The sequence below is a fragment of the Elephas maximus genome, chromosome 23 (assembly GCF_024166365.1).
Source record: "Elephas maximus indicus isolate mEleMax1 chromosome 23, mEleMax1 primary haplotype, whole genome shotgun sequence".
NCBI lineage: Eukaryota > Metazoa > Chordata > Mammalia > Proboscidea > Elephantidae > Elephas > Elephas maximus.
In genome coordinates this window covers 59,622,922-59,638,726 of record NC_064841.1, presented here as the reverse complement: position 1 = coordinate 59,638,726, position 15,805 = coordinate 59,622,922, and the positions used below count along the sequence as shown (strand labels likewise).

Here is a 15,805-nt window from a genome sequence, read left to right as displayed (position 1 = left end):
GTACCATCAGTGACCACCCCGACAGGGAAAACAACACAGTCCCTGATGGAGTGGGAGAAAAGTGCAGAGTAGAATTCAAATTAACGTAAAAGACCAGATTTAATGGTCTAACTGAGACTGGAGGAACCCCCAAAACCATGGTCCCCAGATACTCTGTTAACCCAGAACCAATACCATTCCCGAAGCCCACTCTTCAGACAAAGATTAGACTGGACTGTAAACTATAAAATAATACTCATGAAGGGTGTGCTTCTTAGTTCAAGCAGATGCATGAGACCACATGGGCAGCTTCTGTCCAGAAGCAGGATGACAAAGCAGGAAGGGACAGGAACTGATTGAATGGACACAAGAAACCCAGGGTGGAAAAGGGGAGTGTGCTGTCGCATTATAGGGATTGCAGCTAATGTCACATAACAATAAGTTATAAAATTGAGCTGTAAACTTCCACTTAAAGCACAATAAAAAAAGAATTAAAAATGAGAAGTTATTAGTAATATCAGTTAAGATTATTTCCTCTATATTTTGAATTCTCAGCATGTCTTCTGTATTCAGAATGCCCAATCAACTGTTATCAAAACTTCGGAAATAATTTTATTCAACAAACTGCAAAATGCAAAACTGGAGTTAGTTTTTTTAACAGCAATTAAAAACTATTCTCAACAAAATTACATGACATAAAAAATTTTCTTGTCCCTGCTTTAGGACATGAAACCTAAAATATCTAATACTTAAATTTAACACTTTAGTACTTATTTAGTAGTAGAGGTGGGGTTCAAACCATGTAAATTCCATTTTGTTAATCTTGACACGAAAGTTGTATGATCTTTCTCTTTAATCAAAATGGCAAAATTCTGGTTCTGGAGATTAAATCTAAAGATTAACCCTATAACAAAATTAAATTGCCTATTTTTAAAACATTAACACCAAATCGAACTCAACGAGTCTAGGCAAGTGTAGGATATTATTATGGGCAGTAGCTCTGGCATCAGGTCACATCCCAGCATAGTCACTTATAGTTGTACAACTTGGGGCAAGTTATGTGACCTCACTATGCTTGTTTTCTCATCTGTAAAACGAGGCCATGATTAGTATTTATTTTCAGGACCATTGTGAGGTATAAATGAAATAATGGTTGTAAAGTCATTAGCTTTGCACATTGGAAGGTATGTAGATTTTTTTATTGAATTCTAAGCAATGTTTTAAATTTTCTTTCCTTACTTGCAAGAAGTTATTTCAGTAATTGAGTAGCAATGGCAAATGTAGTAAAAATAGCTTTTCCCTGAAATTATTACAGCCCTCATTATTCACAGATTCCATATTTGCCAATTTGCCTACTCACTAAAATTTATATGTAACCCCAAAATCAATACTTGGGCTCTGTTGCAGTCACTTTCAGACATGTGCATGTGCAGAGTGGCAAAATATTTGAGTTGCCCGATGTGCACGTTCCCAGCTAAGGTCAAACAAGGCTGGGTCCGTATTTGTTGATTCACTTTTCACAGGGACTTTGTAGAACATAACTACCACAGGTAACAAAAATCAATAGTAGTTTATTGGGAATTTATTTCCCTGTCATTAACTTTTTCAAAAATTATTTTGTAATCTTTCATCTTTTCATGAAGGTTTTGAAGGTGGAGATGCACCTGCTTCCTGACTGAGCACTTTGATAATCCTATCAGTAAGAATGGCAAGAAAGCAGTTTAGCAAAATTCCAGACTGACTTTTGTTTTTTTTTCTTTACTACTCTATCAACTTTTCTTTCAAACAAAAAGGGAGAAAGAATTAAGTAAAATTAATTGGCTTGTCTTCAGAATTTTAATGCTCGAATGCATTACAGTATTGACTTTTAAAGAATTTATTGTAGAATCAATTGGAGCTAAGACGAATTACACAAAAGATGTGCTTATTTTACTTTGGTGCCCACATAGCAATAGCCCTGAGTTTTTTAAGATCCGTAAGTAGATGTTATGTGCCATCAAGTCGGTTCCAATTCCTAGCAACCCTATAGGACAGAGTAGACCTGCCCCATAGGATTTCCATAGGGTTGGAACTGCTGACCTTTTGGTTAGCACCCGAGTTCTTAACCATGGTACCACCAAGGCTCCTGTAAGTAGTTAGTCATGAAAATACAATGGTCCAAAATTTGACAGTGTTGTCCACAGTGTTTGGTGTAGTGTTTGTACCTATTACAAACTGTGTATTCCTTAAGCTCTGTAAAACCAAACCCATTGCTGTCAAGTCAGTTCTGACTCATAGTGACCTTAAAGAACAGAGTAGAACTGCCTCATAGAGTTTCCAAGGAGCACGTGATGGATTTGAACTGCCAACCTTTTGGTTAGCAGCCATACCCCACCAGGGTTTCCTAAAAAAAAGACTCTACAGTAAGGAATAAATATAACTTTATAGATGCCACACGTGATTAGTTTACTTCAACTTTATATTGTACATTATCCAATCATATTTTTCCTTTCATTTTTTAGGATCTTACCCAATGTGTTACATGCCAAGAAAAGCACATTACTGTAAAGAAGGAGCCACATGAGTCTCTTGGAATGACAGTAGCTGGTGGCAGAGGAAGTAAGAGTGGGGAACTGCCCATCTTTGTGACCAGTGTGCCACCCCATGGCTGTCTTGCACGAGATGGCAGAATCAAGCGAGGTAAGATGGGCTTTTGAACAATTCCACCACATCTTCTCCCTGAACTAAAGTCACATTTTTAAAAATAAAGAGTATCTACAAAGTTTTTCAAGTCCTTTAAGCTGTTGCTTGCATTTTAATGTGTAATACCTTTCTATAAGATTAGAAAAACGTCTAATGAAAAAGGAAAATTGTTGACGCTTGATGACAGTTTTAGAATTTGCTAATAGTTACCTAGTCTGTTGAATTATTTTATGTTGGAAAAGACCCTCTAAGAGACATCTGCTTCCAGCATTATGGCAGATTAGATACTCTGAAGGGCCATGTCACTAAAATATAAACAATGTTTATAAATTTAATTGGAAAAAATGTGAAATAGTTTATATGGTGTGATATCAAGGATATAAAAATCATTCAAGAAAATTAGACGTAACAAAATGTTTTGAAATCCCAACAATATTTGTTTCCAGTTGGTAAGATTTTAACTTTCTGGTATTCCACATTTTTATTTTTATAACAGGTGCATATTATTTTTAAAGTATCTGTTTGGGGCAGGTTTGGAAAAGAAAGTGGAGCAGAAGAAAAGCTGAATAAAAAATGTAGTGGTTTAGGGATAGACTCATTCACAATTTCACATTCCCCATCAATATTATACAATTTACAGAGGTCGTAGTGGGGATGGTAATTAGCCAACATTAGTGTGGTAAAAATGGCACTTTCCATATACTTGGTTTTTCCAAAGTAGCTTTTCCAAAGTTTATATGGAAAAATGAATCTTAAAAGTTATTTGTCCAAGCATGAAGTTGGACCCCTACCTCACACCATATAAAAAATTAACTCAAAATGGATCAAAGACTTAAATTTAAAATCTAAAAAAGATAGGTGTAAATCTTCGTGACCTTGTATTACACAATGTCTTCTTAGATATGATACCAAAAACAAAGCAACAAAAAAAAAGATAAGTAAACTGGACTTCATCAAAATTATAAACATTTGTGCTGCAAAGAACACTGTCTTAGTCACCTAGTGCTGCTATGACAGAAATACCACAAGTGGATGGCTTTAACAAAGAGAAGTTTATTCCCTCACACTCCAGTAGGCTAAAAGTCCAAATTCAGGGCGCTAGCTCCGGGGGAAGGCTTCCTCTCTTTGTCAGCTCTGGAGGAAGGTCCTTGTCATCTGTCTTCCCTTGGTCTGAGAGCATCTCAGCATAGGAATCTCAAGTCCAAAAGATGCTCTCTGCTCCTGGCACTGGTTTCTTGGTGGTATGAGGTTTCTGTGTCTCTCTGCCTGCTTCTCTCTTTTATAACTCAAAAGAGATTGGCTTAAGATACCACCTAATCTTATAGGCCTCATCAACATAATTGCCACTAATCCATTTATTACATCATAGTGATAGGATTTACAACACACAGGGAAATCACATCAGAAGATAAAATGGTAGACAATCATACAAGGGAATCATGCATGACCTAGCCAAGTTAATATTTTGGGGGGACACAATTCAGTCTGTGACAGATACTATCAAGAAAGTGAAAAGATAGCCCACAGAATGGGAGAAATATTTGCAGATCATATACCTGATAAGGAAACCCTGGTGGCGTAGTGGTTAAGTGCTACGGCTGCTGACCAAAGGGTCGGCAGTTTGAATCCACCAGGCACTCCTTGGAAACTCTATGGGGCAGTTCTGCTCTGTCCTATAGGGTCGCTATGAGTCGGAATCGACTCGACAGCACTGGGTTTTGGGTTATACCTGATAAAGGACTTGTGGCTAGAATATATAAAGAACTCTTACAACTCAATAGTAACTGCCAATTAAAAAGTGGGTAAAGAATTTTGTTAGATTTTTTTCAAAGAACATCTATAAATAACCAAGAAGCACATGAAAAGATGCTCAACATCATTAGTCATTGAGGGAATGCAAGTTAAAAATCACAATGAGATACTGCTTCACACCCACTAGGATGAGTATAATTTTTAAAAAGACACATAATAACAAGTGTTGACAAGGATGTCGACAAATCAGAACCTTCATACTGTGCTGGTGGCAGTGTAAAATGGTGTCGCTACTTTGGAAGTTTGGCAGTTCCTCAAAATATTAAACATACATCCACGCAAAAACTTGTACATGAATGTTCACAGCAGCAGTTTTCTAGTAGCCAGAAAGTGTGAAGAACCCAAATGTCCATCAACCAGTGAACAGATGAACAGAATGTAGTATTCCCATATGATGGAATAGATGCTGCACTGTGGCTGAAGCATAAAAATATTATGCTAAGAAGCCAGTCACAATGGCCCATGTATTACATGATTCAATTTATATAAAGTGTTCAGAATATCTAAATCTATAGATACAGGAGGTACATAGATGGTTGCCTAGGACTGGGAGAGGTAGAGTTACTGCTAGTGGGTACAGAGGTTTTTTGGAGAGTGATAAAAATGTTCTAAAATTGATTGTAGTGATAGTTGTACAACTCTTTGTAAATATACCAAAAAATCATAGAATTGTATTCTTTGTGTGTGTGAATTGAATGGTATGTGAATTATATCTCAATAAAGCTGTTATTTAAAAAAACCTTATTTGCCCAATTATAGAATTTGGGGTAATTTTGGTTTCCTTCCAGTTATTTTAGTATGTTTTCTAAGTTTTCTACAATGAGAGTGTTTTGCTTTAATAACCTGAAAAATAAATGGCAAATTGGGGGAGGGGATTTGCTGTAGGCTTTTTTGATATCAAATTTCTGCTTCCCTCAAAACTAATCCTTTCTGTCCTAACCTTTAATATAATCCTTGTTGCCCTTTTTGTTTTGTTTTGTTTTTATTACTTGGCAGAGCAATGGACACTTTTTCTTTTCTCAAGGAAGGGAAGATATTCAAATCACAAGTTTCATTTCTTTGTGTGAGCCCACAGATATTTTCTCTGGATGGATTCTGATATATTTACACTCAGTGAAATATATAGGACTGTCTTTATGTATAAAACTGTGCAAACATAAAATAGAATATATTAAAAATTCATTTCTTCAGAGCAAAAGATCAAATCGTTTTTGAGTAGGAAAGAACTATAGAAATCACTGAGGCTCTAAGATTAAAGATGAAGCCAGGGTCTGCACACACTAAACTAGGACAAGGCATTTGGACTTTCCAACTTATCACCATGCCTCAAGCCCTACATTTTCTTGGGGATTGTGAAATCATTTTAAGTTTCTGAATCGTTTTGGAATGTTTTCCATGAGTTAGCTTTTTCCCCTCTATTATGAAAATAATAAAGCAGTAAAAATGGTCTTTTGCTTCATCTCAGTCACTGGAACTGTCCTTTGCGGGTTTGTTTACAAATGACAGGATTGGCAGGGAAATGGCCGCTTGGCTGCTCAGCTCACTCCTCTTGTTTCTTCCCTTGAATAGGTGATGTGTTGCTGAATATCAATGGCATTGACTTGACCAATTTAAGTCACAGTGAGGCCGTTGCTATGCTGAAAGCCAGTGCTGCCTCCCCGGCTGTTGTCCTTAAAGCACTTGAGGTCCAGGTTGTGGAGGAGCCCACCCAGATCATGGAAGAGCAGCCAAGCACTTTCAGTGAAAATGAGTATGACGCCAGTTGGTCCCCATCCTGGGTCATGTGGCTCGGGCTTCCAAGGTACTAAGAGTTTTTCTGCTGTCCCGCAGCCTTTTCCAGCACGTAACACAGTCACCTCACTCGCTAAGGGGGCAGGGGGTAGGAGGATTTGATAAAATACAAGTAGCAACATCTAGTCAAGTTATAAAAGAAAATGGTAATGTTTTAGGTGTATTTTTAAAGGTAAATTTAATGATAAGAACTAAACTAAAAAGTCTATATTTGCTTTAAAAAACAAGTAAAGCAATTCTGTCCGTTCTACTAAGGGTCTTAAATGGGCTAGCCATGAGACTGGATGCTCAAGCCTTTGCTTAGAAAACTCCTCACTTCCCAACCGTTCTGAAGAATGCTAGACTTCATATATACTTTTCACCACAAAAATCAGGCCAGCACATATGCCTTGCCTCCTTCCAGAAGCCTTTCTGAAAGCCCTTTCTTATATTTTTAACTCTCCCTAAAAAAGCAGAATTTAAAACTCGGTTCTTATTGGGCGTAAGAGTCTTTTAAGCCAAGCCATTGGTGTTCAAGAGTAGCTGCTTCGAACAATCTTTATAAAGAGTTTGGTGCTCACAGCCAGCTTTGCTCAGCCCAGACATTCTGCGTTGGACTAGGGCCTGGGTCACTGCAGCCTTCGTAACCTGTGGTGGCATCAGAGCCCATGTGCCTTTCTCTCGTTAAATATTGTTTTGCTGTTTGGTATCGAGGTAGGAAAAATGTGCTTTGCTATCTTTTTTTTCCAAACCAGTTCAGAGTCTTACTGTAAATAAGAATTCTAAAACTGGGCTATGATGAGACAGTTTGCTTCTTAGCTAAATATGGAAATTAATGATCCTTTAAAGTAAAAATAACCAGTAAGGCTGTGCCAGTTTCAGAGCTGTCTGACTTCATGTGGAGTGAGTTTGTAATAACAGCTAGCATTTTTTTAGTGCCTTGTAGTTTATAAAGTACTTTTACATAAACAATAACAAGAAAAGGCAAGGATATTACTAGATTTCATTTGTTGCTAGCTTGCTGATTTGTCCTCCTGAGTAAACAAAAATCTATAAAGGCCTAAACCTGTGATAGAATTCATGTTTTGGGAGACCTTGGGGGCCTTGTATTTGAACCTTGTGAAGAAATATATTTCTTTATAACAAAAACAGTTTACTTCATATATGTTTATGTCATGACAAAAACAGATTTATTTTTTCCAAAGGAAAATCAATTAACATAAATTTTTACATAGTTCCTATTAAACTCCTACTGAGAGAGGTGCTCTCTACATGGTGAGGCTTTGGCTGTCAGAGGGAGCCCCATTTATCTGGTTAAACACGTGACTGATACTTGGACTTGGCAGCTTAAACTTAAAATAGTAGATGTTTCCCTTCTCACATTGATGGGTGAGAAGTTGCCCCTTCCTGCTCTAATGGGGTAGGTAGAGGCCAGTGAGTCCTGCAGAAATTCTCCTGCCCTGTTGCTTCCTTCAATTTTCCTTATTGGCTATTCCAGCCTGGTTTTGGGGTCAGCCTGTTTACCTCTGTGTTTAGAGCATTTTCTGCTGTGCCAGGAAGAATAACAAAGGTTTTGGAGGAGAAATACAATGCTGAGTAAAATCTGTCTTTGAAAGCATCTGTGTGAGAGAATCCCTGAGGGAGCAGAGAACAGTGGGATGCAGACCTCAAATTCTCATAAAAAGACCAGGCTTAATGGTCTGACTGAGACTAAAAAGACCACAGAGGTCATGGTCCCCAGACCTTCTGTTAGCCCAAGACAGGAACCATTCCCAAAGGCAACTCTTCAGACAGGGATTGGACTGGACTATGGGATAGAAAATGATACTGGTGAAGAGTGAGCTTCTTGGATCAAGTAGACACATGAGACTATTGGGCAGCTCCTGCCTGAAGGGGAGATGAGAAGGCAGAGGGGAACAGAAGCTGACTGAACAGACATGGGGAATACAGGGTGGAGAGAAGGAGTGTGCTGTCTCATTAGGGGCAGAGCAACTAGGAGTATATAGCAAGGTGTGTATAAATTTTTGTATGACTGACTTGATTTGTCAACTTTCACTTAAAGCACAATAAAAATAAAAATTAAAAAAAAAAAGCATCTATATGGAAGGAATACCTGTCAATAAAAGGCCACTGTTCTGTGGATGCCATTGCACACAAATCTACCTTCATCAACTGTGTGTCAAAAGGCCGGTCCTTTACGCAGGGGCCCCTTTACACAGGTCTCCTCCTGCTTAAAGGTCGCAGTGCTCTGCATTTCTGCAAAGGGGGTTCTTCCACTGAGGTTGCTAGGGGTGACCCAAGAGCTTGTTTTTTAAGATGATGAGAACAACCAACAATGACCCTAAAATACCAAGCCAGTGCGTGAGGCATCGCCCCATCCCAGAAGCTCTTCTAAGATCCCTTTCTTACCAGTGAGCTGAGAAACTGGACCACATTGGAAATTCTAACATGTTATACATTTCTTTAAGAAACTGGACCAGATTTGAAATTCTACCACATTATATATTTCTTTATGCAATGGGCTTTATTAAGAAATATTTTTTGATAGATTAAAAACAGAAAACCTTGCCTTAGATGCCTATTCATCCAATTTTACCTAAAAGTGAAACCTTATTTCTATAAAGAGGGGCTTTTTTTTTAAAAATCATTTAACTGCTTTTTAATTTTATTTTTAAGTGTTTACTCAGCGCTCATTCCCAAATCCACAGAGTTATGAAAGTGTAAGTTTTTTTTCCTCTGTCCCTATACAGCATCCTCCAAACAAACAGTAGCATTTTAACTGTAGCATCTCAATGTCCATGATATAAAAGAAGAAAATACCAATTATTAGTTAGTGTTTTCCAGATTGAGTTCCCTAATTTGGTAATTAGAGCCTGCCTTATAATGAATGCATTTTAAGTGAAGGAGGAAAGAACACCACATAACCCTTGTGTAGATTAAAGTGCAGACTGTAGTGTGCCTTCAGCAAAGGGAGTAGTTACCTCTTTAGGGGGAAGGGGAAAGCTGTCATTAACTTCTTTCATTTGAGTGCTGAGATCAGCAGTACTAGATCTCGTTCATTCCACTTTGTGACTATTTTTATAGATTTTTTTTTTCCTGTTACCATCGAGTCAAATCTGACTCATAGCGACCCTCTAGGACAGAGTAGAATTTTCCCATAGGACTTCCAAGGCTGCAATCTTTACAGAAGCAGACTGCCACATCTGTCTCCTGCAGAGTGGCTGGTGAGTTCAAACCACCGACCTTTCAGTTAGCATTTTTGTAGATACAAATGAATACTAGAATTGAGAACCTTGTTGACAATGCAGTGAGCAAAGAAAGGCACATAAACCATTCTCTCCAAATATCTGAGGTGTAATTTGTAACCAGGTTTGTTCTAGCAAGCTAGCATGTTCTCTCTCTCTTTGTGTGTGTGTGTGTGTGTGTGTGTGTGTACGTCTTCACTTGGGAAAAGAACAAAAAAAGTTGGAGAAATTAGAGTTTACCTAGGACTGCATCTGTGCTGGAAAATGGGCTGTCAAAATAACATATTCAGAAAGAACTAAAGTAGCCCTTTTTCGTTTTTTTTCTAAGAGTTGATAACATGGTATGGAGTTACAGCAAAGATGAGCAGACTGAAAAAGCCTCCACATTAATTTTGTCTTTATTTGTGTGCGCATTTATAGTGCCCTTCATAGCTGCCATGATATAGTTTTACGAAGAAGCCACTTGGGAAGTTGGGGCTTTAGTATTGTTGGTGGATATGAAGAGAACCACACCAATCAGCCTTTCTTCATTAAAACTATTGTCCTGGGAACACCTGCTTATTATGATGGAAGATTAAAGTGAGTCTTGATGTATTTAACAATGTGATACATGTTTATTGTGATGGACACAATCTAGAACAGGGGTTAGCACCCAACCCAGCCTGCTGTCTGTTTTTGTAAATAAAGTTTTATTGGAACATATGCATACTCATTTCATTTGTGTACTGACAGTGAGTGCCTTCACACTGCAACAGCAGAGTGGAGTCGTGACAGGCTGTATGGTGTGCAAAGCATAAAATATTTACTGTCTGGCCCTTTACAGTCAAAATTTGCTGACCCCTGATCTAGAGGGAAACAGTACCATATTATCAGTCACAGCTGTGTTTTGTTAATCTAATGACAGGAACTGGACTTGAGTCACCTGATTGGATACAATGTGATGCAACAACTAGCCCTGAGCACCTTTTCCAAGCACCCTGACTCAGGCCCAGTCCTGTGATTAGATTACGCTGCTTTATTTTTCTCCACGGCATTTAGCACTACCTGACATTATGCTTTATGCAAGTTCCCTGAGGGAGGGGTTTTGTTGTGTTCACTCTTATATCCCTAGCAGCCATAACAATAGTTGACATACAGTAAAGTCTCAGAATATCTGATTGTGAATGTACGATAGCTGATGCGTGCCAGGCACACTGTTAAGTGCTGTGCATGTGGTATTTAATCTTCTTAACAACCCAGGGGAGGTAAGTGCTCTTATTCCTGGTTTACAGATGAGATGACAGGCTTGGAGAGGTTAAGAAACCTGCCCCAAGATCAAATAGCTGAAAGTGGTTGAGCTGGGGTTCAAACTCAGGACTCTCTGACTCCAGAGCCTTTGCCTTGAACCCCACTGCTGGTTGCCACCACTGGGCGGAATGTACTTCCTCAGCCAATGCCCAGCTTGCTTTCCCTTTCAAAGCTCAGGCACTGGGACAAGAAAGACAAGGTTTCGTGTCAAGATTATTACACAGTGATTATTGAAATGGTGAATGGTTTGCTACCTATATGTTTACCATTATATATAGATAGTTCTTCCATCAAGGACTAGGCATCACCCATTTGTGATCATTCTGCTTGGAGGATAGTGAGTATCAATTACTCAAAGAAGCGGAAGTACAGGTCTTGTCCTCAATTTAATTCAACTCCTGAATGTATGAACTCTAAAAGTGAACATAGAAATAACAGTCGAAATGATAACCAACCCCTCAAAATGCTTTATTTGATATTTTTTAAAGAGGCAGCAGGTTTACTCTTCTAATTTTATTTTGCCTCAGCTACAATAACAACCATGTGAAAACTGGTCTACTTGCCCTTGGAATTCACCCACCAGTTACAGGAGGTTTGGCACAGGGTGGCCTTGATTGGCAAGAGAAAGACAATGTAGGCTTAAAATTTGCTCCAGGTGTTTCTCCAAAATAGACAGATAGCTGCCATGAAATCAACTCTGACTCATGACGACCTTGTGCACAACAGAACGAAACTTCGACTAGTCCTGTGTGAGCCTTACAGTTGCTGGCATGTTAGAGTCCATCGTTGTAGCTGTTGCTCCAGTCCATCTCCCCGAGGGTCCCCCTCACCTGTGCTCGCCCTCTGCTTCACTGAACACGATGTTCTCCCCCAGTGATTGATCTCTCCTGATGACATGTCCAAAACAAGCAAACTGGACGATGTTCTGTTGTGATCCAGAGGATTTTCACTGGATAATTTTTGGAAGTAAATCACCAGGCCTTTCTTTGTAGTCTGCCTTAGTCTGGAAGCTCTGTTGAAACCTCTCCACCATGGGTGACCCTGCTAATATTCAGAATACCAGTAGCATAGCTTCCAGCATCACAGCAACATACAAGCTACCACAGTAGGACAAACTGACAGACGGGTGGTGGTCTCCAGGTTAATATACCCTAATCATTAACTGTTAATTGTTAAGAGAAATTGTGATTTTCATGCTAAACAAATTTCAAGTGGGATAATGTTTTTAATACCATAAAAATAATAGGAGTGTCTTTCTTTCTGTTTTTGCTTGTCTTTGTCCAGATGTGGAGACATGATTGTAGCTGTAAATGGCCTGTCAACGGTGGGCATGAGCCATTCTGCGTTAGTCCCCATGCTGAAGGAGCAGAGGAACAAAGTAACTCTGACCGTTATTTGTTGGCCAGGAAGCCTTGTGTAGACTTCTGAAATTGATTTTAAGTCAAGCATCTTCCCTTATGAAAGAAAACCCTTTGGTTCCATTGTGTTTCTGGCTAGTGGGAGCTCCTGACACAGCTGGTATAAAAGCAGGGCCAAAAACCACTAAGATTGTCCTTATTATTTAAACAGTTTCCCTTAAGTTAGTCACATTTCATTGAGCTTGGACATAGTCTTCCACTAACCTTTGTGAATTTACATTTTCAGAATTCAGGCTCTCGGTTGTCAGAATGTTACCTGTACTAATGAGCAAAGTCTACGCACACTGTGACGGAGCTACCTGGGGCATATGATGGCTGGTGGCTCTTTGTTTTAAAAAACGAAATCATAGAGTGAGTCCTAGAGCTGCCAAGGCTGGTATTAGTGCAGACAGTAAACCACTGCCACAAATGGCCACATTATAAACTTGGGTGATAACCATTTTCTGTTTTTCTTTGGTGCCAACATTTCAAAAAAACATCGTATTTATAAAGTAATTTTTCTGGTTTATTTTGCTTCTTTAATATCTTTGTATTCCTAAGTGATGAAGACTTGCAGCTAACACTATGAAAGAGATTATGAAAAAATAATGTATCATTATTAGAATAGTAGAGAATAAAAGATAATGTTATCCAGGGACAAAAAATAATTTGGGAGGTAATTATAGTTTAGTGCTGGAGATGGTAAAAGCTGTATTTACTTGAACAGACCTACAGCATTAAAGATTCATTTCCAAAAGAATGTTTTGTTACATAGGAAAATTTTGAAGCAGTTTTTGTTAAAAATCATTTCTAGAGTTTGTATTTTATTTAACCAGCAATTGTGGCTGGAAATGTTTGTGTGATTTATGCAATTAAACTAGATGATAAAAGTAAAACCATACTACTATTAACTACATACAGTATATCACAGCCAAGTAGGAGAAAGACCATTTTATTCTGAGTTTTCAGTGTTTTAGAAACCCTTCTTTTCACCATTATTTCTTATGAACTTAATGATTTCACATAAGAGACTGAAGTTTTCTGCTTGTTTTTTTATCTGAAATACTAGGTTTTAGGTGTTAATATCTTTTAGTCAGCTCTTGGTCACTAGACTATATGATATTTTTTAAAATGTCTTTTAAAGCTATGACCAGCCGATTTTGTTTGTCCTTTATTCTACGTGGTTTTCCTTTGGAAGAACATAACAGAGTGAATAAAAGGAAAATAACATTACCATATCAATATTATGCATACTTGAAAAAGTTTCCTTTAGAAACCTCGTTCAGAATCTGAGCTAATTTACAAGTGACCTCTGTAATAAATGGTATTGATTGTCAGAGAATGTATTTCAAAACACTACAGTCTGTGGTGACGCATGACCACTTTATTTGCAAACGTGGCAATGGCATTGCTGGGATTTGGTGTATCTGTAGCATGTCACTGATTATCCCAGTTAGTTTTATAACGATTTTCTTTTTAAACATATCTCTTGAATAAGTAAGAAATGGCAACAATAATTGCTATTGACTTGTTCAATCCCTTAGCTCTCCTGTAAGGTCAGCGTGTAATCAGGATACAGTGAGATACCCCATACAGTATATTACTGTTAGGTGACGATTGTCTCCTGAAGCAATTTGATATTGAAATCCTTTGGTATTCTAATTGACATGGAACGAGTTGTTTTTTGTTTTTTCCTGCTCCCCAAATAGAATTTTATAACCTACTTTGCTATTTTTTTAAACCTTTTGTAAGAATGTCTCATTTACTGGGGAGTGGCCACCCATCAGCAAATATCCCACCTGCTACTTCGTTTATATAAAATACTTCCACTGAACCTGGTGGTATAATAAGTATTTTGAAAGAAGAAATTTTTTTCAATATTATTTTTATCATGAAAACCTTGGAATCAGCATAAGTTACAGGTTTTATTACCAAACTACAATTACAGCTTTTGATCAGAATGATTATGTGGTGATAGAAACTTGTTCATAATTTATTACTATCAAAATAATTGGATTTTCTCCTTTTAAGCATTTACAGTTAAATATTTTGATTTGTTCTGTGCCTTCAGTTTAAATTATTTCAGGATTTTTCATATGTGTTTAAATAATGGTGTGATGATCATTCAGGATGGAAATAAAAGTTATCCTTTCCGTAATTGCGATGTAGTCTGTTTTCTTGGACAGCAGATGTTCACTCCTCCTGGGGTACTTCTTTTTGTTCACGGCACCAGTTCCATATAAGAGCCCAAGCCTGAAACCTCAGGATCACAAGCCCCCCTCCTAACTCACATCCCTGGAAGCAGAGCACATGGGACCTGTGCTGGTTCTTGGACTGTCTACCCGTGCAGTACCTCTAGACTTGTGCCGTCCAAGACATGTGGCAAGAAGCACCTGAAAGTGGCTGGTGCAATGTGTCGGCATGATAATATTTTGGATATATTGGGTTATATAAAAAGCATTATTAAATTTTATTTCTCCAGTTGCTTTTACTTTATTTAATGTGGTTACTAGAAAAAGTTTAATTGCATATGTGACTCAATTATATTCCTATTGGACGGTGCTGCACTAAAGTCTGTCCCCACTACCCTTCATTGTTGCAGCATTTACCCATTCAGGCAGTCCTGGCATTAGGTTTCTACTTTCTCTATGGCTTTGTTAGGTGCCATCGTGTCAATTCCAACTCAGAGTGACCCCATGTGACAGAGTAGAACTGCCTCGTAGGGTTTTCTTTTTTTAATTTTTATCATGCTTTTTTAAGTGAAAGTTTACAAACCAAGTCAGTCTGTCATACAAAAACTTACATAAAAAAAAAAATACACCTTGTATATACTCCTAGTTGCTCTCCCTCTAGTGAGACAGCACACTCCTTCCCTCTACTGTCTAGTTTCATGTCCATTCGGCCAGCTTCTGACCCCCTCTGCCCTCTCATCTTTTCTCCAGACAGGAGCTGACCACATAGTCTCATGTATCTACTTGATCCAAGAAGCTCAGTCCTCACCAGTATCATTTTCTATCCCATAGTCCAGTCCAATCCCTGTCTGAAGAGTTGGCTTTGGGAATGGCTCCTGTCTTGGGCTAACAGAAGGTCTGGGGACCATGACCTCTGTGGTTCTTCTAGTCTCGGTCAGACCATTGAGACTGGTCTTTTTACGAGAATATAAGGTCTGCATCCCACTGCTCTCCTGCTACCTCAGGGGTTCTCTGTTGCGTCCCCTGTCAGGGCAGTCATCAGTCATAGCCAGGCACCATCTAGCTCTTCTGGTCTCAGGCTGATGTAGTCTCTGGTTCATGAGGCTCTTTCTGTTCCTTGGGCTCATAATTACCTTGTGTCTTTGGTGTTCTTCATTCTCCATTATTCCAGGTGGGTTGAGACCAATTGACGCATGTTAGATGGCCACTTGCTAGCATTTAAGACCCCAGATGCCACTCTCCAAAGTGGGATGCAGAATGTTTTCTTAACAGATTTTATTATGCCAGTTGACTTAGATGTCCCCTGAAACCATGGTCCCCAAATCCCCGCCCCTGCTATGCTGGCCTTCGAAGCGTTCAGCTTATTCAGGAAAGTTCTTTGCTTTTGGTTTAGTCCAGTTGTGCTTACCTGTCCTGTATTCATGGGGTTTTCTTGACGGTA

The 15,805-nt window shown here is 38.6% G+C and overlaps 1 protein-coding gene across 7 annotated transcripts in view; it reads left to right on the top strand.

Annotated features, from left to right (window-relative positions):
• The window catches only part of LNX2 (ligand of numb-protein X 2), a 93,245-nt gene extending 78,931 nt beyond the window's left edge, over window positions 1–14,314 (top strand). For all 7 annotated transcript variants that reach the window (XM_049867895.1, XM_049867893.1, XM_049867894.1 and 4 more), the window contains 4 exons: window positions 2,481–2,658; window positions 6,043–6,274; window positions 9,909–10,067; window positions 12,060–14,314. In XM_049867895.1, coding sequence (XP_049723852.1) covers window positions 2,481–2,658; window positions 6,043–6,274; window positions 9,909–10,067; window positions 12,060–12,195 — 705 coding nt within the window. In that variant the 3' untranslated portion in view covers window positions 12,196–14,314. The remainder of the gene's footprint in view (window positions 1–2,480; window positions 2,659–6,042; window positions 6,275–9,908; window positions 10,068–12,059) is intronic.
• Window positions 14,315–15,805: the final 1,491 nt, after the last annotated feature.